The sequence below is a fragment of the Acipenser ruthenus genome, chromosome 13 (assembly GCF_902713425.1).
Source record: "Acipenser ruthenus chromosome 13, fAciRut3.2 maternal haplotype, whole genome shotgun sequence".
In the NCBI taxonomy this organism is placed as follows: Eukaryota; Metazoa; Chordata; class Actinopteri; order Acipenseriformes; family Acipenseridae; genus Acipenser; species Acipenser ruthenus.
This window is the reverse complement of record NC_081201.1, coordinates 29,638,126-29,662,126: the sequence shown is the minus strand read 5'-3', so window position 1 is coordinate 29,662,126 and position 24,001 is coordinate 29,638,126. Positions and strand designations below refer to the sequence as shown.

General features: G+C 34.3%; 2 protein-coding genes across 27 annotated transcripts in view; one reads left to right on the top strand and one right to left on the bottom strand.

Moving 5' to 3' along the window:
- Positions 1 to 24,001, top strand: part of LOC117418089 (leucine-rich melanocyte differentiation-associated protein-like) — a 332,909-nt gene that overhangs the window by 293,819 nt on the left and 15,089 nt on the right. The gene's annotated exons all lie outside the window — the stretch shown is intronic.
- LOC117418354 (calcium-activated potassium channel subunit alpha-1a-like) overlaps positions 12,924 to 24,001 on the bottom strand; it is a 143,856-nt gene continuing 132,778 nt past the window's right edge. For 16 of the 26 annotated variants that reach the window (XM_058985040.1, XM_058985039.1, XM_058985042.1 and 13 more), the window contains 2 exons: positions 20,015 to 20,043; positions 12,924 to 18,205 (listed from right to left, as the gene is read on the bottom strand). In XM_058985040.1, the coding sequence (XP_058841023.1) occupies positions 18,054 to 18,205; positions 20,015 to 20,043 (181 nt within the window). In that variant the 3' untranslated portion in view covers positions 12,924 to 18,053. The remainder of the gene's footprint in view (positions 18,206 to 20,014; positions 20,044 to 24,001) is intronic. The other 10 variants (XM_058985047.1, XM_058985050.1, XM_058985053.1 and 7 more) reach the window with 2 other exon arrangements.

Below are 24,001 nucleotides of genomic sequence, written 5' to 3'. Positions count from 1 at the left end.
TTGTAAATTGCATTTTCTGTATGAATTCAGCATTCTATACACTAATATGATGTAATTCCCTGTGGGTTTCCAAAGATCACGTCTGGAGGCTAATATATACTGAGACAGCGCTTGATTGACCATTGCCAACTCATGTTTACGCCAAATTGAGCTGATTTCTTTTGACGACTTCTTGAAGTAATCGTGAAGCATTATTCATTCAGCACACTCATAGCCTAATGGTAGGAATTGTTAAAGGACCATAGTATATTGCAGCTTTATAAATAGACAGTGGTTAATACAAATACTATATTTTTGTAAAATTGCATATTTCATCCATATGATTTAATTGTAGTGCAAAAATATAACAGTACTCAAGTTCTTGGCAGAATGACATTCTCATTGACTCTCACATGATTTTGGATCTGCATATGAATACCATGCAATATCTGTCCCCAGATGCCAGACAGTGAGAAACAGAGAAAATCGTACTACTTTTTAGGTTCACTGAGGTACCAGACAGTCAACTAATTTATGTATGTCCCTTGGGACAGAAGACCATACAAAAGCCTGCCTCTCTGTGTTTGAAAGCCTGGCAACATCTGTGCAAATACATGGCTTTTTCAGTAAATGTAGGCACTATCCGTAGAGCCTAAAGGTATATGTTTCAGGCAATATACCTTGCCTACAGGGCATTCTGAAGTGACATCTGTATTTCTGCTAAAATGTAGCTATGCAGGCAATATCCTGTATTGTTGCTGTTGGTACCGTGGCTGAACTAACAGACCAGCAGGCATCACAGATATTATAACATATACTGTATATGGGTTGTACATTTTCAAAAGCCATTTTATAAAATAAAATGTTGCACAAGTTTAGCTCAGTTGGTTTTAAAATCGATTTACGCTTGCTTGGTTTGATATTTGTAGGAGCAGCATCATGATTACTGACTAAATTCTTTGCATAAAACAGTACTAAGAAAAGACAACACTATTTGGGACTGACACTTTCTAAATAAAAATGACAGTAAGAAAACTCAATAATAAATAAACTAATATTAAGACATGTTTAATGTTTAGATAATGTGAGGACTTCAAATGAAATGTATTCTTTTTTAAATGTTGAAATGAATAAGTCGTATGGTGGGGAGATTGTGATACATGTTTTACTGGAATAGGTTGTCCAGTAAGACCATTAAACAACACCAAAATACAATGCATGTGATGTGAATGGATATCATTTACCTAGCCTTCCTCTAAATTAATGCATTTCTTTTTCCAGCCCATTTTCAGCATGTGTTCGCTTTCTAGGAGGGACAGAGTTGCATGATCCCCACCCCCACCTCCCACCCCTTAGACTACTCATATTCATTGCATCCATTTCACATAGTCGTTTGTTCCATGTTCTTTATATATTCAAATAATGTAGCCATACTGCACCAGTGGATCCTAACAATGTACACAAGTGTACTGTATCAAGAACCTACTTTTATCAACCTGCTGTTTTGGTGTACAGTACCTGAACTGCATGACATGTACTGAGCATTGATTCCAACAAAGACCGTGCAGGACAAACAAGGGTTGTAAGAATGAATGAGGCCAGCCCGCACCACACTGTTTTCATGCACACCTGGTCATTATTAGTTATTATTAGTGGTTGTGCCTTTACCAGATGAGCTCTTTGGGGACCCCATGACATTCACCCTTTGAACTCCACATATCTCAGTTTGTCTATGTTTGTTTACTTCACTTACTTTCTTAATACATTTCACTTAAACATTTTTAATGAGAGGTTTTGAAGTTATAAATGAACCAATTATCCAGCTCCTGTTTATACAGAGGATTTCAGCTGTTCACTAATAAACCATTTTCATACACCTACCTATGCCCCAGTGACATTGACTTCACTAAACATTTCACTCAGTACTGCAGTGTGACCAATAGGAAAAGGCCTGAACATTTTAGGAAATGGTTTCTTTGAAATCCAATGTATTGAATTGCTCCAATGTACTTAAGGAACTTGGGTTGCTGTTCATTTCAAAGCAAATTTCAACAAAATTATCTTCTGCTATCATTCTCTGTCAAAACAATAAAATTCACTTTCACTGAGACATTCCTTTTGTGCCTTGGAATGGGTCATTAACAGAAGTAAAGAAAACAAAAGTGACTACTACTGGTAGTCAGTAATCATTGGTCATGCCAGGTGGGCATTCATCTTTTAAGGGTAATTTATAATGGAGAGGTTCTGACAATTTCCATGTGGATAACTTCAGCAGATGATTATTTTATGCAGCAGGCTGCTATAACAGATTTGTATTTGTGTATATGGGTCACTGATTTCCATGATGCCCAGAAACATATGCTTTTTAAGTAAAGATTTACAATGATCTTATGTAGGTAGTGGTCATCTGCTTTTTCATGACACTAATAGTTCTTATTTTGTGGCGGGAGATATATTTTATCATCCTGCTTGTATTAGTCTATGTAATGGCCATTTACATTGGATAGGTATCTGTATATTTTACAGGCTGGTCTGTCTGCCTGTCTCTCTGTTTACACCAAGTAGTATTGACCCTATTTATTATGGTTTGCAGCATTATTATTAGAAAGGGTTAATAAATCAAATTGGTGATTTTCTGTATTCGATCTAATAATGTTTGGTTTATAATTTTTCTCACAGTACAGTCCATCCAAGGCCATTTATGATAACATTTATTCCGTGATTTTTTTTTGGTTTGTTCCAGGATTCTTGTATAGTTCTTCCAGGGTGTTAAAATATATTTGAAATATCCTTTTTATATTTATATCACCGCTTTAAAGTTAAATAGTCGGGAAATCAGAGTTTTTGATAACACTTGATTTACCGAACATGATATCACACCTGGAGCTGAAAAAGCCATTGACTTTATTTTTTCTGTTTTCCATTTTTGTCATCTTGTCAGTTTAACAGTAAATCAAGATTAGTGAAGGCAATACTGTTTTATTAACAGCAACCAATTAGCATGTTCCCTGATGGAAGCACTTAGTGCTCTTTAATTCCAACTATTGGATAGCATAGATGTTATATCCATTACACAGACCACCAGCAGCGACTTAGTCTAGTACCAGCTTAACATTTGCAGTCACCAGCTGAGCACCAACGGAAGGTGCCACTGACACAGTGTACAAGTCAGTGAACTTCTCAGGTACATTTTATCCCTGTGTTTACTTCAATGACATTAAATGTTAAACATGGTGCATATTTATTTATTTATTTATTAGTTTGATATTTTAACAAAAAAAAGATAATGAAGAGTAAGTATATGGTTGTTGGATATTAAGTATTTTGGTGGAATTATTGCTATGGTAGGTTTATTTTGATTGATTGAATACTTAAGGTTCTTGAAAATGCTGTGTTTGGTCCATGTGTTATTAACAGCAGAATAAACAAAGTGTTTCTGTAATCTGATTGGTAAGGCAGACAAATCTTATACAGTCAGACCTGGTTATTTCAGAATGCATTTATAATCTATGGGTTAATTTTGTTTTGTATTACTATGCAGTCCTCCAACACAATATTATTTTCTTTGATTCTCTTCTATTCTACCAAGCTCACTTGGTTCATGTTATGCAACCTTTCATTTTGCTTTGTTTTCCAGATTCTGTATAGAAGTTTTTTTCAGCATTCTATCAAGGTATGAACTGTAGTCCTATTTGAAGGAAAATTCTGAAACAAATTGCAAGCAGCATCAAACAAAAGACAAAACAACAAAACCCTGTGTGCCTTTGTTGTTTTTCTTTAATTCTGTTAATCGCCCAAGGTAAAGATTAGCTGCTCTTGTCAATTTAATTCAGTTTCAAATAAAGCAACAAGGTCACTTTTTCTTGGCGAACAGGATTGAGTTGTCATGTACTTCTAATAGGCAGTGCAGGGAATCATTAGTCCACCTCAGCTCCCTGACTGATGGGCATTTCACTCCAATCATCTGACTGTGCACCAGCGGCCCAGTACTATTGACACCATGTCAGAGCTGAAAGAAGATGGCTTAATCAGCTGAGACACCCTCAGCATTGATTTGACAAGCTGCCGTAATGACCTTCTTGTTTTTGTAAAGGATCACTGTTTATCCGGGATGGCACTGATGCACCAAGTGTACTGCATTGTCATGGAAACTATTATCACCACAGTGCTGAGGCTCTCATATGCTCTTGAGTATATGATGTTTACGTGACACAGGGTACATGTTGAAACAGTATAAAGTCCAGACAATAATGGTGGCATTGAACTTGTCTTTGCCCTTGTTCAGTATGAAAACAAACATATCCTTCTATACCTTTTAAAAGGCCATCTTAAATGCATTAGTTGCATGTTATCTTTCATTTTAACACTGAACAGAATATATTAATATAGAAATACAGAATATTTTGTATCATGAACACAAAAATGGAAATACACTGTAAATTATAGAGCACCCAGTGTTGTCTACTTTTGAAACAGTATATGGCTGTTGTTAAACTACTCAAAACCCTAAGACAAACAAGAATAATTAGAATAATGCAGACAATTCCTCCATAGTTACTACTAGTTATTGTTTATCATGTGGTACACGTGAAGCCATCTTGAGGCAGAGAATGCAATTTAAAAGTTTAAAAAAGTGGTCAAAATGTAAAAAAAATTAAACAATACACACACCTTACGTAAACAGTTGTAGCAACACATGGGAACATGTAACACAATAAAATTAAAAGGTTCTTATGTACCCTTTAATAACTGCTGCCATTATATTGGAAATAAAATTACTGTGTTTACAATGTGCGTTCTGTGACAAACTGCATATACAGTACTGTTTTAAGTCCCTAAATTGTCATGGGCAAGGTGAAAAAAAAAAGATTATCATTTTTAACCCTTTCTGTTCATTAAATGGGAATTAGATTGTATTGTAATCTATAGTCATAGTGAACCAATATTAAATATCCAACCCTTTTGTGTCAATCACTGTAGAAAATGAAAGATTAAAACTGCTGCATTGATTCATTTACACATGTTTTTATTCACAAAGAGGTTTTTGAATTGCTTTTTAGATGGAAGGGGTATTGACAGCTTGTCAAGCAATTTACATAGAAGTTAGCATTGGATTAAAAAAAATGAAAACATGACCTTCCTACATTTGTAATAGTAAGAATGTATATTAGTCTTGTTTAGTAGCTTTAGGCTTTTCCTGTAAGGTATTTTTACACGTTTGTTTGTTGAACGCAGGGCATGAAGGTGCTGTCAAATGGATCTGTGTAATCAGCAGACCCTCTGGCTTCTAGTGTATAATGTAGGTGTCAGACAGTAAATATTATTGGCATACTGACAGTCTCCAGCAGTGACTTACTGTGTAAAATCACTAATAAGCTACATGATGGGCTAGTACATCCCAAGGTGAGAATGTGGAAACTGTTTCCATCAACAATTATCCAAAGGATAGAATGAAGAGTCCCTTGTCAAATGAGTTGAGGGCATTGCTAAAGTGCCTTGTTTTAACAGTGGAGGAAAGTGCTTTTCACAGTGCTGTTGGAGAAGTGAATGCAGAGGAGGGAAAGGTTAAAAACTATCCAAAGCTATTGTTTATGGAAGTTGATTCCCCTTGGCATTACAATTGAGAGAATACAGAAGTAGCGTTCAAGATAGGGATAGTTATGGTAGCTTTGTTTGAGTTATTGTAACTGCAATGTGTAAACTAAAGGGTTTCATTTGTTTTTGTATGTATTTTTCTTCAAATTACCATATTCCTCTTTGTACAAAAAATACATCATAATCTATTGAATGTAATGTCATTTCAAGGAACCTATAAAACAGACCGGCATCTATGGAATGAATACAAAAAAATGTGTCATACAGAAGCACACTCCCCTTCATGATGGAAGCAGGTTCCTCCAATTTTCTGATTTGGGGCTTTGCTGGACAACCTCAAATTATGCCTGCTTTCTTTTATTTATTTTTATTTTATATTTGAGGGAAGTTCTCTTAAAGATACTTAACCACACACAATGACGGTCTCTTTGGAAATAATCATCCATGCATAATATTAAATGCTCTACATAGTGTACACATCTTCCACTATGGCTAGTCCTGATATTAGACAGGTCTCCCTTACAATAAGGAGAGCAGACATAATAAATACAAATTAGCAGCTACCCAAATGCTGGATGAAAAGTTCAGTTATATTGTGCAGTGATTAAATGTGTTTTTTGTGTTGAAACTCAAATGATTGATTTATCATTTAAAAATGGTAAACATGTATGTTAGCCCTGTAGATTAATGGATATTTTGCAAAACTACAGGTAACACTTGATTCTTTTGATCAGTGGAAAGATTCAAGCTAAATAACTTACTCTGATGTTGAGAGTACAATGATTAACACAGAATGACAATGGAAAATAAGATGGGGGAGGTATATTGTAGGGATGACAGGACACAAAACTATGCAAATGAGATTGAATCTTTTTATTTCAATAAAAAAACTACAGTGGAGAAGATAGTTATAATACAGTCAGCACTCGGATATCCGTTACCCAGATACACATTTTACCGCCCTTGTATAAGAATAAGAATATCCATTATGTATATGTAACAAATTAATGCACTTACCCGTCACACGCGATTTCCGACTCTGTCACCAGTTTTCTGATACAAAGCCCAACTCTTCAATGTTACAATGCACTTGTATCATAGCCCGCTGTTTTTTTTTTCTTACATGCCAAATCAATCTGTCTTTATTGTGCAGTTACACAGCGCTTCCTCCAATTTCACATGACGAAAATGCAGCAGAAACAAAGCCAACGAGACAAGCTACAGTAATGTAAAATGCTTTAAAAAAAAAAAAAAAAAAAAAAATCTGTGATCTTTAGTTGCTTTTGTGCATTTTCATTTGCAAGTGAACTGTGACATTAGGGCCTTATCGAGCACTATATTCTGAATACTGATTTTTGGATACTATTTTAATTCTGGAAACTGGTGGTGGTGTTTTTTTTTAGTCTTTTGCATTGCCTTTTACGGTTTACACAGTTCTGTGCATGGGTAACATTTTGATTTGATTTTGCTGTTGGGTCGTTAATTGGGAATTTTACATACCACTACAATTTGTACCGGAATTAATAGTATGTATTGTATTACAGGCCACGTGTCCACAGTCGGCTCTTTTGGAAAGTGATATTTTCAGAAACATATTGTTCTGAATAAAAAAAATAAAAATACTTCTCCTGTTGAAAATATAGTACTGTACCAACAATACCAACCACAGTATATCTAAATAGAAGCCTACTTATTTTAAAACACAGTCCTTTCAGCTACTTATTTTAAAACACAGTCCTTTCAGCTAAGTATTTTTGACATTGTATCTTTTTTGTGTTCCCTGAAAAAATGGACAAGGGTTGGAACGGACCAAAATGAAATAATCTGATTAACTGGCAAAGTCAAAATTTTATAGGGTTGGATATGTGAGTGCTTTGTATAAACATATGTTGAATCTACTTCTTTAAATGTCCCCATTTAGTTTACAAAGCAAGAGTCATCCAGTCCTAATTAGGTTTTTGATGAAGATAGGTGTAATCTATTTTAAATTCTTTTGTGTCTTGCCTAGGAAAACAATATTTCACCTTCAGGATCAAGCAGTAGCAGCTGATAATGGCAGTAGCTTTCACACTATCATCACTGAATAAACATCATCTGTCACTGCGGTTCTCCATCAAAGATGTGACTGTGCTCCAGAGCAAACATTTATATATATATATATATATATATATATATATATATATATATATATATATATAAGGTGACAATAACAGTGCCTGATATTTTAAATCTGATCAAAAATAAAAGATTTAATGATTATTTTGTTAAGAGTTTGAGTGTGTATTTAGTTTTTATTTAGGGGATAATTCCTTTGTAAAACATCCTATGAAAGAAACTATAGCTTGTTTTATTGAGAGCCCAGGAAAGAATAGGTTTTGCATCGTTTCTTTCGGTAAACTCACTGCCAACTTAAATGGCTGATCAATCAGTTTCACTGGAATCGATCTGAATCAGTTCTGCCTGCATGCACACACCAGGAGCCACTTTATTGTAAATCAATCATTTTGAAAACATCTCACAAAGGGGCCAGCTCACACTAACAAGCCATCAATTTAACTGTCTATGCATCTCCCTTATCATTCTGCAAATCAGCAGTGCAACCAACATCTGCTCAATTTCTAAATTCCTTTTTTTAACTTGGCCTGTTGAGGTCTAATGCTGCTTTCACTATGCACTTCTAAAAACCTTCAGTTTTGGAGCTTTTTAGTCGACCTGCAACTGCAGTGTTTTGGCATTTAAAGGTCCTGAAATAAAGTGAAGACAAGGAGTCTATTCTAATAATCTATATATGGATAGGTCTAAATGTAGCATTAGCATAACTAAGTACAATAAAATTATAATGGAAAGAAGTCCATGATATTTAACAGTTACTAGTTTTATGGGGTGATACGAATATCTGCTGTTATTTAGATTATTAAAATTAACCCTATACTCTTGTGGTGATGTTAACGTGAAGGTCTTGTATCTGGCTTTATGTAAGTTTATGTAAATATTGGGAGAATTTTTATACATGATGTGCAGTATTATCAAATTATGGTATATTATGGTTGTTTTTATATTGTAATATACAATAGATGCATCATACACAAAATGTAACACACGCCAGCTCAGTCATGCACATAATACACTATACATGCTATTTTTGAAAAATGACTGCATTAATAAATAGCCTAAGGGTACAAAAACAGGGTTCCCTGTGCACAATATATACTAATGCACAAGGCAAGTTATTGATGAATAATGTGATAGTTTTCACTATCAAATTGCAAGGGTGCTGGACCTCAGCTAACAAAAGACTCTTTGAACTGTCACTGGATTTGTGTTTTAGTATTTTTTAATTTAAACTCTCATCATATAGAGGGCTCACACAATTAAAACTGTGAAGGTCAACTTGTCATGCAAGTGGACCATTAATAATGCTTCTAGAAACTGCATTTTTTTTAGTCCTCTGTTGTGGATGGGCACACAATGATATCATCCAAATGGAATTTTAAGCCCCTTTCACACTGGCACTCCTACCCGTGTTACACATCCTGAAGTGGGTCGCTGGGACCCGGGTTAACCTGGGTACGACACAGGTATGTGGTTTCACACTACATGGGATTGTGACCCGGGTAGCCAGGACCCGGGTAGGAGTGCCACTGTCAAAGGGGATTTACTTTTTGATTTCTGCTAGCTGCATCAAACCTATAAGTCACTGGTGCTAATCAGTTAAAGAATGCCTTCTATTCTTCACTAACTAGACTAGACTAACTTCAAATTTTCAAAGTAAACTTTTTCAAACAATGTATACATTCATTTTAACTACTGATGATACGGCAGCAGCTAAAAAGTAATCATAGAGGGCCAATTTTGGATCCCCAGTGGTTTCCTCCAAGACAAACACTTTTTGAGACAATTAATATTAATAATAATAAATAATAATAATAATATTTTATTTCTTAGCAGACGCCCTTATCCAGGGCGACTTACAATTGTTACAAGATATCAGATTAATTTTACATACAATTCCCCATTTATACAGTTGGGTTTTTATTGGAGCAATTCTAGGTAAAGTACCTTGCTCAAGGGTACAGCAGCAGTGCCCCCACTTGGGATTGAACCCACAACTCTCCGGTCAAGAGTCCAGAGCCCTAACCGCTACTCCACACTGCTGCCCGATAATGGTCCAATAATGTGAGATAAAAGAGATAAAATTGTGATTCGCTTTATATCTTGGAAGGCAGTTAACTTGCCACTTTCCCATTTATCATTTTAATTTTGCTGTCATTGCTGTTCACTTGATTTGACTGGTTAGCATCACACTGACATTGGTGTTGCACACATATTAGCATCCACAGTGAGTATCTTAGTATAGTTGACACAGAGAAAGTATTCCCACATGTAAGTATTCCCCTTTTGTCTGTAAGGTTTGACAAATCTAATTTAATCTGTTTAGTTGAAAAGCTTACTGGATGCTTCTTGAATGTGTTCAACCTTTGCATTACTTTAAAGACATGTTTAATTGAGATCAGAATTGTTAATAGATAGTTAATTGATATAGTTTATACTTTGAAAGCAGATACAAGCAGACTAAAACACAGCCTGGAGGTATTGCCCCATTTAAAATTGTATAATTTTTTGGGGCAGCAAAATTAGGATCTGCAACTTTTAAAATGTGTTAGTATGTTAAGAACTGCTGCCATTAGATTGGAAATAAAATGCTGTAATGTTATATTACAGCAGGCTGCCTAAGGTGGGGCAGCAGTAGAAGCAGTGCACCACTGGAAACAAGAAGCTGCTATTGAAGTTATAGAAGGTGTTTAAAATTGGGAAGGATTTATTATATTGCACTCCTGGTACAGTAGTGCTGTGAAACAACACAAAATAAATCATTGCTTTATAACAGCACCACTAAAAACACAATGATGAATGTGAACCAAAAGTCAGAGTATGGGGGCAAAAACATTGAACCAAACTTAGGTTAGGGTTTTTATATTTCACCCTGATACAATTTATATTTTAGCAGATCATCTATGCATAGTCAATGTTACTAACCTTTTTTTCAATATGACTATTTTAAATATGTAAATATGTCTGGGCAGAGGTTAATGTGTCTTTTAAAGGTTACACATCCCATTTGATCTATTGATTGACATCAAAATTGGTTTTCTCTGATTGACAGCATGACTGGCTTAAGTGATGGGAAAGTAATAACATGTCACTAGACCTAAATCATGACTAATGTGTCTGTGATGATAAGTCCAAGTGATCAGCATCTCAGGGGTTTGCTCAGGACAGACAGGCCATTGACCTTTTATATCTTTTTGGTTGCCTCTTACATTTGGTAATTTAATAGTGGTTTATTAATATGTATTTACAAGATGGATGGACCAAAGATGACAGAAAAACATCAATGGAATAAACATGACAGATCACTATAATAATATCAAAGTTTGTGAGCATAATGCATACAACTAAGGAATTTACACCAGGTAGGCAATCTTAACGTAGTAAAACACTGCTACTTGGCTTGACTTAAAATGATGTAATAATACAGTCATGACCTGATTGCTATTTTGAATTGACGGATGACAAATAAAACTGCCCGAGTTCCAAGTACTTTAATACTCCTGCACACACTAAATGATGTCTGAAGCAGGGAGGTGCAAAGAATACATCAAGTTAAAAACACACATATAAATACATCATCCTTTTCTAAATGTTTGAATTTACACGGGTTTGAGCAGGTTATTTCACAGTCACAGTTCATACAGTTTCACTAAACATCCTTCAATAGTTTATGTACCAAAGTGTGTTCTGTAAATACATTCCTGGAGTCTGTTGTGAGTCCTATAATAAGTTTGATTAATCCATACAGCACTAGCTTGCTTTGCTTTTGGGGATGGCAAGTTATGAGAAATCAGACATATTGACAATCTGTCTTGAAGAGGTATTAGTTACTTGTTTTACATCCTTAATTAGAGATGATTGGCAGACACCAGAAGAATCATGGGGATCTAAATACAAAATAGAAATGTCAGTGTAACATGCCAGAGATAAAACATGACTTTTAGAAGTAGGACCCTACAAATTATTATTAAACTTACTGTTAAACCTGACTAATGCTAGGCTGTCCAATCAATACTTGTCCATTAGGAAGCTTGAGGGAGGACAGTCTAGTCTTAGAGTGCCATTAACATACCCCTTACCTTTGGTCTGTTTATCAAGTGCTAACCCAATGTTTTGTCACATAAATACACATTTACACCCAAAGTGATTTATGCCCTCAATTTAACATCATGTATTTGACTTTTAAAAATATAGACCTGGTTTGAACAGGAGGCTATACAATGCTAAGGTTAGCTTAGATGGATAATGTTCTGGCAAGGTAGGACCTAGGTATGTGATGCTGAAAGTAAATTGTTACTTTTAAAATATTTTAGTAGTGCATTTTTTTCTGCATATAGCTTTGAATTACAATATGAATAAAGCGTATTATACAACAGAATTGAACAGTAATTGTGGCATTTAAATGTATTTGTTCTGAATACATGAACTCATTGCACACACACACACACACACACCTCCTAAGTTTTATGACTTAATGGAACGGCTGGTTCTTATTAAATGTGTACATTTCTATTAATAAGTTATTAGCTAATTGGCTCAAATTGCTCTACACTGTGTATGCAAATGCACTTAATTCCATTAGTTCCTAAAGAACATTAAACGGATGGAATGCCTAATTGTATGAAATATGCTGCTAAATTATCAGGGGGCTACTTCAATTCCTTTTTTTTCTTTTTGCAGAAACACTTCTTTCTCTGGTTAGTAATACATATAAAAAACATGCTTCTTCATAATGTAATAATGAAGGATGTTGTGAAATAACTTAAAATATCAAAGACTTTTGACAATCATAGCCATGCACTGATGCAGCAGCACTGGGCCCACTTTCTCAGATGTTTGTTAGTTTTTTTCGATACAGTTACATTGGCCCTTACGTTGTGCAATAAACATTTCATAACACAAGATTTTCAACACGATTACAGAAGATCAGGAAGTATAGTTTTTGTCTTAGTAAGATGAGCATTCTTGGATTTGTCCCTAGAAATTGACATATTTTCAATCAAGCCAAAAATGACCTGGCATACCCCCTCTGAGCATACTACACTATAATTGAATTTACAAAATCACGAAAAAAATAAAAGTACAATGATGTTATGATGACATTTTAGAATAATGTTCCACTCTGGGTCCAAAAAGTTGTTTTAAACATAGCCAATGAGACTTGATGTCTGTTTTGTATTACATGTTTGAGTTAGATTTGCTGTGTGTTGTGTAACAAATGTGACGACAAACCAGCCTTAGAACACAAATACATCAATTTAATTTGAGAAAATACAAAATGAAACCATGTACAATTTATGTACAAACTTTTTGTACAAGACAATATATTTATCACCGGATATCATATATGACAGAGTCAGGTAGATCTTCTCAGCATTGTCCTTTTCTACAAATAATCCCTTTGCTAAAACAAATCAAATAAATGCTATGCCATACTCCTTTTTCTTAATGAAGAGGTGCCACAAACATACTCTGCTGTACGTTATAATAAGATATCTTAAGAGGCATGTATTAATAGCAATTGTGTTTTAGTGTGGGAGGGACACTTCTTACGCTTTTTGTTTGTGTGAAAATAGCCAGCCAGGTATATAACTCCACTTAAGACTTTTATTAAAAACTTGTTATGGGAAATTATCAGTAGTGTTAATCTGAACCAGCAAGCAATGCTGCAACCTTAAATGCTCTAGTAATAATTTGTAACAGCATACGAAAAGTGGAGTCTAGTATATGGTGGCGAATCATGTTTACTAACCCATTTTCAGTTACTGAAATGGTATTTGAAGAATAAAGTTGTCTATGCTATCCGTTCACAAGGACTTTATACAAAGACAGCACACATTGTACACCATTTTTCAAGCAATAAAACGTGAAAGTACCCAAATGTCTAAATTGAAAACTTGCTGGTACTGATATTATTTTACTTCAAGTTTCTATAATGCTCACTCTTTCCAAAACATTTGTACCATGTTTTACAATTTAATTTTTTTTTTTTTTTTTGTAGATGACATTAAAATAAATCTCATTGCAAGTACTTTTTCGACATTAAAAAAAAAATACAACAAAGACCAGGGGTCACAAATGGAGATTAGATAAAGGGGCATTCAGAACAGAAAATAGGAGGCACTTTTTTATACAGAGAATTGCGTGGGTCTGGAACCAACTCCCCAGTAATGTTGTTGAAGCTTAGATCCTTCAAGAAGCTGCTTGATGAGATTCTGGGATCAATAAGCTACTAACAACCAAACGAGCAAGATGGGCCAAATGGCCTCCTCTCTGTAAACTTTCTTATGTTCTTACTGTGTATGCCTGGATTTGCAGTAAGCACTTGCCTCATGCTTTTTAACAATTATTCATTAGTTTTGAACTGTTACAAATTATACTGTCCAAGAGAGAGAGAAGTAACTTTATTTCAATTTAACTTAATTTGCCATATGATGCACTTAATTTATGAAACAATACAATTCACATTAAACACTGTCCAAAAATGTTCCAAACATAATACCTTTTCAATGGACAATGATTATTATTTTTTAAGCTTTACCAGTGATTTTTTTCAGTGGGTCTTTGTGGGTCCTCCATTGGCCGTGATCAATGCCTGATATTGGCTTGGCATAGAGACAACTGAGGCTTGGATATTCTCTATGCCAGTACATGATGCCATGGCCAAATCAGGGTTTTCTTGACACTTATCTTCTTAGTAGGTATATTTTGTAACAGTTCAATAAATGTAGATCTGTATATTTTGCTGAAACACAAGCATTACTGAAAATGAAAGTTTTGAATTTAACTGAGTATGAGATGCAGTTTTTCCGTTGTTCAATTACACAGATTGTAGGCAAGTGCTTTGTTTTTGCTTTTAAGCAACTAACCTGGCTCAATAAATGTATGATTCCTTTTACCATATTCCTTTTTTTATTTTACATTAAACAGACAGATATGGAATGTAAGTAAACACACTGACACTAACTGATTAAACCTCTTGGCTGGTTTCTAAATCATTGCTGTTTGCTTAAATAGATGCCATTGTTAATGTTGCATTCTGGAAACAACACATTTTGAAATGAACAGATATACCTGCTGTAATGTATTATACACATGCAGCACAATGTATATGGGAACATTTCTCTGCAACATCAATGGTTCATTCTAGAAAAAGGAGCAGAAATAAAAATGAAAATACATATCTTACTTTTTTTCCAAAAAAAATCAACAAATAGCTGAGTTTCTTTTTTTTCTTAATTTAGACACCATAAAATGGGTAAAGTATTTTAAATTGTTGAATCATTTCAGTCTAGCAAGTATATTATCAACAATCCAATTATACATACATTATATTCACATTTTTTATAACTCTACTTGCTACAAAATGTAACAACAAGGTAATCACAATTCAGAAATTCACTCCAGAACAAAGCCTATTTAGTTGCAGTATGGACATACTCATACCACAGCCAGTAGACAGACATTAAAGCTGAGATAGTTTTGCTTAATAAATTGTAGTCTATAATGGACAGAATGTACACAGCAATTTTCAGCTGTTATGCGTGTTCTTTTATCCACTGATGATGAAAATATTGCAGTCAAATTCTTATCTATTTTCTAACTGCTTATGACCCTGGGAGACAATAATGGCTTTTGCTGTGACACTTTTTTGCTCTATGATGTGGAATATTATATATGCTTATGCAAATAGAAATGCTCAAGTGTTCTTCCTTAAATGAGACCTAATTTCGGCCAAACATCAGTAACTAATAAAATGAAATCCTACCCTTAAAATGGTACGAGTGGCTGCAGGCATTTTAACAGTTTTCCATCTACATGCAGTTTGTAGATTTGTTTGGGTTACATCATGTTTAATTCAGAGAAGTTTAATGTTTACAATTTTGTTTTAAGTGTTGATGGCCAATATAGGATTTTTTTTTTTTTTTTAGAGAGAGATTATAATTTTGTTACAATTTTTCTAAAATGTGTTGTAATTATATTGCTGTAGAATATGTTTTTAATTCAGCCCTACTTTATGCCCAGCAACATTCAAAGGAAACCAATTTAAATGAAAAGTACACACAATCACAGATACCTAAACAGGCCATCAGGAAGCTCGAAACAACTTGTATAACAAAATCATGTGTATATTCAGACTTGGAGATATAGAGAAATCTTTCTTGGTTGTGAAAGTGTCTGTCAGTGACTATATTGTCAAGTTAAATGCCTTAATTATTATATGTTTCTATATAATTCATTCTAAAAGTTTATAAAATGAGTCTTTCTAAAAATGCAATACTGATTTGGATATGAACTAAGTGATTCTATTATTATTTAAGGCTGAACACCATAAATGTCACTGTTTTCTGCAGCAATACTGGTGACATGGAATGCCTTTATTTTGCAATATACAGTACCGTATGTACAGATTCTTGCCAGAATAACTTGAGCATCATACAGTGGTTTTCATGAATAGTGCATCACCGTACATATCCTGGTACTGTCAAACCTCCTTATATTGACCTCTTAAGGAACTATTTTAAATTTATATTTAAAAGACAGGTGGTTTTCTTGGGTGTTAACATATGCAATATGTTACAGTACATGAGGACTGTAGTTTTATCATCTAACTATGGTCAAACACTGTTAAAATAAGCCTAGTATGAAAATAAGCTCCAAAAAAACCTGATCTATATATGACAACATGAACTTGGCACAGAGAATATCCAAGCACTTATTGCCTCCATGCCAAGACAGTGCCAGGTAGTGATCAAGGCCAAAGAAGGACCCAATAAGACCCACTGAAGAGATCACTGGTATATTTAAAACAATTTAGTTGTCCATTGAAAGTGTAATGTTTGGAACATTTTTGTTTAGTGTTTAATCTTGCATTTAGTGCATCATAAGGCAAATGCATTATATCATATTCACATAAATTGTTACAGTTTATGTTTGCAATGTGTACAATCTTAGAAAGTAGTAATTGTAATAGTTCAACCATATTTTGATGCTAAAACTTGCAACATTCATGACCACCACTGTATTTGTACTGTAGCTGTTACAGGATAAATTGTTTTGTACCCAGCCAGTTATCTTTGGAGTTCATTTCCAGACTATGTGAAGTCTTTGACAGTCAATGTTGTCCATTCTGCTGCCAAAATGCCCAAAGTACGCCTGGTGAAAAGCTGGTATCTAGGGTCACACAAGCTTGGTTCTGCCACCAGATGCAATGGACCATGCATGGGAAGCACTGCATAGACTACACTGACTGTCCTCTACTGAGCTTGGACATAAACCCCATTGAACAACACCAACCAACTTAGATTGATATTGTGCTTTTAAAGGCCAAAGTCACGCAATGTGCTTTATAAAGCAATACAAAAAACTAAACAAACCATGGCTTAGTTCTGTGTATATGGCCATCTTCACAGAATCTCACAACCTGGCAATCTGCAGAGACTGAAGGATGTTCTAGATAGGTGGCAAAACCTGGATGATCCATATCATCTCTGAATCCTTGACCAGGGCCTTTTCTGTCACTTTAAAAGACAATCATGGCAGGTCATCTTGTATTAAGCAGCGGATATGTCATCTCATTCTAGTTCTGTACTGGCTATGTCATCCAAAGCCAACACATTTTGTGTTCTAATTATTCTGGCAGGGGTTTGTATGATACCTGTATAACAATCAAGAGTATTTGCAAACTCTATTTCTGTACCTTACCAATAAAGCAAGACAATGATTGGCTTGTTCTGGATCTTATAGTACAGTGCATTGACAAAGAACTGCCTTTCATATCGTCTCACCATGATTTTGTTAATATTGGGTACTTAAACATGTTGATGCTCCAGTTTGGCGCAAAAAGAAAAAAAAAGAAAGTAAATTATGGGTTATGATAAGTTTGTATGTAATGTTGAACAAAACATGTTTGATAAACATATATATTCTATTTTGACATTCTTTGGAAACTATCCTTTTTACTTTCACTTTAGTGACCCTCATTCTCCAAAATTCGGTTAATGTGGAGTCTGGCCACAAGAGAGGAGTACTATTGCAAAGAATTACAGGAAGTAAAACACATTTGATTCTACTAATGAAAAAAGATAATTTTAAAAGTGCTAGTGGCTGTACAATGCTTATTTGATTGTCATATATATATATATATATATATATATATATATATATATATATATATATATATATATATATAAAGCATGGAAGTAATATTAAAGGTACATGTAGGAGGGTCCCTACACGTTTTTTGTGAAGATATTTTGATCCTTGATCTTTTGTCAGTGGTTTACCAAGCAAGGTAGGAACAGCAATGCTGCATCATCCTTCATATAGAATGTCTCAACTTCCATTTGTCGCCAAGGGTCTGGAACTCAGCATTCATCTTCAACTTCTCTGATTGGTGGAATCAGGCTGCTTGTAGATTTATACTGATTTACTTGATTGGCCATGTGAGTGCTCATGGGCTTGATTTGAATGTTCCGCGGATAGGCGTTTTCTGGCTCATCTGTAAACCATTTCTTTTCTGCCAAACAATAAGATAGTACAAAACAGACAAGGAGGAAGAAGGAAATGTGTCAGTCTTGCATATGTCTTAACAGGGCAGCACATTCTGAATAACAGCTGTACAGATAAAGTCTGGCTGTGTGGAGATTTCACTTGAATATAAAATAATACTCAAGTTGGTCCCCTAAACTTGTACTCTATTTACAAATACAGTAATTGTAAATGAATGCTACCATGGGTACCTGTATACTGTATGTGTTCATACAAGTTACCTTTTTACTGCTACCAATGTCCACTCAATTAGTGTCAGACATGTTCAAATGTTAAATGCTATAGGAGTCTATCGGCAGACATTATTTAACATTTAACATATTCTTTTCTGAAATAAACTCTGTTCATATGCTGTATTTGGCACACAAATGTATAGGGTGTACAACAAATAGGGTGTATAACATTTTATATTTTATAATTCTCTCACCTCTGTATCATCTGCGTTACTTGGTTTCCAATTATTGTTTTTAGTTTTTTCATTACATTTACTAAAAAGTTTGAGCTCAGCAAGGGTTGATAAAATACTTTCTCTACTACCACAAAAACATGCTTCGTTAGTTCCCCACAATTATATTTTGCATCACCAATATGAGAATAAAGGTATTTCATTATTATTCTCACCTTCAACATGTGCAAGTTTCACTGTAAAGAAAAAATACCCCCTCAGACTCATTATATCTCATTAGCTGCAGCAATTCATTTGCAGTAGGGAGCTCTCAATCCTTTACCTCTAGTCACATATTGGTAATGAAAAAAGCATTTGTGAGGAACTACCTAGAATGTTTTAATGGTCTTTAGTAGAGAACATATTTCAATGACACATGCTGAACTCAAACTTAAATAAGTATGATAAGGATGAAATGAAAAATGGAAACAATAAAGACTTGGAAAGCAAATAACATGAATAACACATGGATGAGAATTATCTAAATTGTGTGCACCCTATTAATATGATCACATTCATCAAATATCAGTGTTGTAAACTCATTCTTTGTTTAATTTGAACTTCCCAAGGTTTGTACGATTCATGACAAACCAGAAATTGTAGTTTAAAAAAAAAAAAAAAAAAAAAAAAAAAACAAATAAACACATCATTAGTACCCAAGGTTCATTGGAGATTTAAGATCTGTACGGCAGAATGTTTAACGCTGGCTTACTTCCACTTGGACAAGACACAAGCATAATATTCTTTGTCAAAACAAGTTAGGTAATTTACAGTATGATGATTTGTCTTGCTTAGTGATATCGGTACTGAATTTCAGAATTGAAAAATATTATTGACAATACTGTCCAAGCCTGTCTGTGACACTGACAATATTTTCTGTTTTACAAAGACTTCAAACACACACGTGCAATCACACAACAATTAATTTTACACAAAGCAATGTTATTTTGTTAAAACAAACAAAAACAACAAAATTAAACAAAATGTTGACGATGTATCTTTTAATAATAAATAAAAGTAATATTAAAACTAAATAAGGACGTTCGTTGGATTTTAAAAAAGCAAATCTTAAAATGGAGGGAAATAAGTTACGTGGACTAATTATGAAATGTAATTGGCTACAAGGAAAACATATTCCCAGCCACATGCAATGTTATGGTGATCTAAGACATAACAAGCCAATTTGCTTTGGCTTAGAAAGCAAAAATTAAACAAAGGGATGTTTTCATATAAATCTTCTCATCTTTATATTTTCCTACTCTTCACCAGGACAAAGTTATGATAGAAACCCACGGCAGTTGCTATGGCATGCATAATCATTAACTTTCATACCTTGGCCCATTCTATTCATCCTTGTTGCACTTTAGAAAAAGAAGTAAGCTATGTAAGTTTTACAATGTTTTCATACAAATCTTAGATTGTAAACACATTCACTAACATGACCATTTCCTATACTGCCCATTAAGCTTTAAATCATGTTTTGTTGTTAATTTTATTTATTTATGGAGTATTGTTAATATATAGTTAAAGTGCTTTGTGATGGTGCTCCACTATGAAAGGCACTATATAAAGATTGATTGAATATATACTTTATTTATTTCTGAATTAAAGATAAGTAGTTTATATAGACTTTTTTGGCCTCAACACATACTCAAGGATTGTATTTTCTCAAGACAGTCTCAAATCAAGGATGTATCTTGACTTAGGTTAGAATATAATTTCAGTTAATGTACAAGATTTTTATCTTTAATGTTTGGGCAGAATAATATTTGCATTTACAATTAAAAGTTTCATTGAATTAAACCTGTATATACATTGTTTTAATAAAATAAAAATGTACAGGAAGTAAGTTTAATATGCCACTCATTATAGGTAAACCGATGATATACATGTTGGGTGGCATCTCTAAATGACTTTGAATTTATGAAATACTAAGCAGGGTGAACAAAAGTATGACGAAAATAGTTTTTTTCACAGACATCAGGACCAGTACACAATATTTTAGCACCTCCCACCCCCCTGGATCTCTGAGGAAAATGTATAAGGATTACATACCCTTAAGTAGTTGACAAGTGATCAAAACAGTTTTGAATGCCATAATAGGATTATGTGTTTATTTTATTATTATATATTTTTTTTAATAGAAGTCTAAGATACCCCATTCCTGAAACTACCATGCAAAATGTATTAATGCACATCATATATTATTTACATTGTAAAAAGCTGGAAGTATAACATTAAAAAATATATATATCATAAATGTATATATATACACCTTTATTTAATTTGGTCATGTCAGAAAAGATCTAAACAACCAAGCCTTTTAAAACTCATGCTAAAATCAGTTGTGAAAAATACAAATATCTGTAAACAGATAGTTGTTTAAAGCTTTTTATAATGGTGAAGAAAAAAGCACTTCAAAACATCCACATCCTTCATGCTCAGGAGTAGTTTCACAAGCCCACCTCAAAATAATAATACAATGTGGGAAGTGTGATATGAGGAATTAAAACTCACAGCATTACACATTGTTTCCTCTTAAAATGCAACTTTTATATTAAGAACATAAAAAAAAAAAATGTTAGCCTTTTAATAATGGACACATTAAAATACAGTTAATGTAACATGCAAGGTATGTTTGTTTATTTATTTATTTTTAAAAGAATGTCAATGTACTTTAAAAACAAAGTGGGTAAATATTAATTCAGATTGACTATGGCTAGTATATATCAAATAGGTTGCTCTGGCTTTCCTGGCTCCAGCTCCGGAGTGGCTCTGGTAGCAGCTCCAGAGCAGATGGAGACCCCCAGCTCCAGCAGCCCCTGCTTCAGCTCTGAAGCCACTCTGGTGCAGAGTCACACTGCTGCTCCAGCTTCAGCTGCTTCTAGCTGGCTCTGACTCCAGAGCCACCAAAACCTCTAATCAGTAATGTATGTCCTAAACTATCATAGTAACATCATATTTTTTATTTTTATTGTTTAATCAGGTTGAATATGTTTTTGTAATAGTGACTAGAATGTGAAATCTGGTTTTAAGATTTTATTTTCCTTTAACTTGAACACATTTTTATGAATCTAGACTGTACTCTCCTTGTATGTTGGAGGGTGTCCAAAATTAATCGCCAATTTGTGAATGTCTACAAACTTAAGCATGTGTGGGGCGCAGGGGGTGGGGTCGAGGGCAGAGTATGCTTTTTGTAGAGCTTGAACTATTCCCATGAATAAGGGCACAGAAAATAAAATAAAGCAGCTGCTATTGTTGTGGCGAAAAGCACAATATGAGGCCACGGTCTCAATGGGTTAACTTCCTGCATAAATAATAAATAATGAATCAATGACGTGTATCTTATAAATATAATTTACTGCTTATGTTCATTCAATTAAAAAAAAATATATTGTATTAAAACGTTTGTATTTCACTCGATGCCCATTTTTAAACACCCCGCCATTAATTGTTAAATCGCAGATTGCGCAGCATCTTTAAAATCTGTTCGGGAACCGTGCATTTGCTCAAAGCACATTTTGCAATTTGAGTATATCGCTTTACTCAAAGACCGAATAAACCGTCTCTTCTTTTGTGCTTCGTTCTTTGCTTGTTTGGTATTTTACATTTCGCAATTTGATTATATCACTTTACTCAAAGACCAAAGAAGCAGTATCTTCTTTTACGTTTCGCTCTTTGCTTGTTTGATATGTTCCAGTTTGCAATTTGAGGAAAATAATTTGCTCAAACACCGAAATAACCTTTCATTTCGTTCTTTGATAATTTGTCAGTGCTCAAAATCGCGAAATGGTTATTTTTGTCGGTCATTGACCGAATCCTGACTATAGAGTGTAACATATACAGTACATACACACACACACACACACACACACACACACACACACCAGTGGCGGCTCGTCATAAGCGGCTACGGAGGCGAAGCCTTCGTGTCATTTTGTAAAAGTAAAAAAAGCTTAGTTACGTCATGCTTTCCAAGGTCTACTATATTGCTATTGGCTAACATTAAGCCTCAAAATGGGTGGGATTCTGTGTGTATTCCACTTGCAATCACCCTCTGTATGTCAAGTTTGTACTGTGTTTGTATTGGCTACACGATGCAAGCTTGTGGCTAGCCTCTACCACTCATAATTAGACTTAATCTTGACGTGTCTGTTGCCAGGCAGGTTATGGGTCACGTGTGGCTACTCCCTTAAGTTTTGATTTTGACATTTTCTGAAATAAACAATTGTAGACCTCTGTTTCTTGTAACTTTTTTTCCTCATCCACAAAAGCAAAAAACTTTTGCTACAAAAGATTTTTCCTATAATTATTTATTTATTTTCGAGAAATTATAAATTTCCATTGGGGTATGTAAACTTTTGACTACAACTGTGTGTGTGTGTGTGTGAGTATAAGCAATAAAAGCAGGTTTTGTTGTTTAGCCTTCCCACCCATTATACTTAGGAGCCACTACTGAGATAGATATATATATCCTTTATCTATATCTTTATCTATTTAAAAAAGTACATTTTATCAAAATAAAAAACACAACAATCTAAGTTAAGAGCTAAAGTAAATCAGAAAACCTGTATTTGTTAATTATTTGACCTAGAGTTTGCCATACAGAAAATGTTTAATGCAATTATTACAAAATACAGTTGCCACCACTTATACCGTAAAGGGTTATTTTGGGCAGTCATTTATATCGGACAAATAGCGTTTGCCATTCCCATTGATTTCAATAACAAAAGGCATCATTTATACCACTTTAAGCACGCCGTATATTTTGGGCAAACTCAGCTGTTTGGATCTCGTTATGTGCCAGTCACATAGCTTTAAATAACAAACACACCACTTATATTGTAGTAATCGCTCTTATTAATCCACCAATCAGCTGTTTTCACCTCATTTCCTTGCCATTCACATAGATTTCAATAAAAAGACAGCACATTACTGTAGTAAAAAAACCTGACAGATCGATCAATCAGCTGTTTGCACCTTGTTACTGAGCGATTACCCCTGAACTGTACCTTCGCTATTTATGGAGTGTCAGGTTTATTTACAATTTGAAAAAACAGCAATGACTACAACAGCAAGCAAGCATGGCTGGAAAGAGAAAAAGCGATGAGCATCAGCACGAAAATTCAGTGTAAATAAAATGTCTCTCTTAGATGCTGTGCGCTTGCTAAAGCATGCTGGGAACTCTGTCAGTCAGCAAACAATGCAACGTTGCTTCAAAAAGCTGAGGACAATGTGGGAATGGACCTGATTATGGACTGGCGAAGCGGATGGGAGTACTCTGTAAATAATGTGTGTTTGTAAACTGTGTTATTCTTG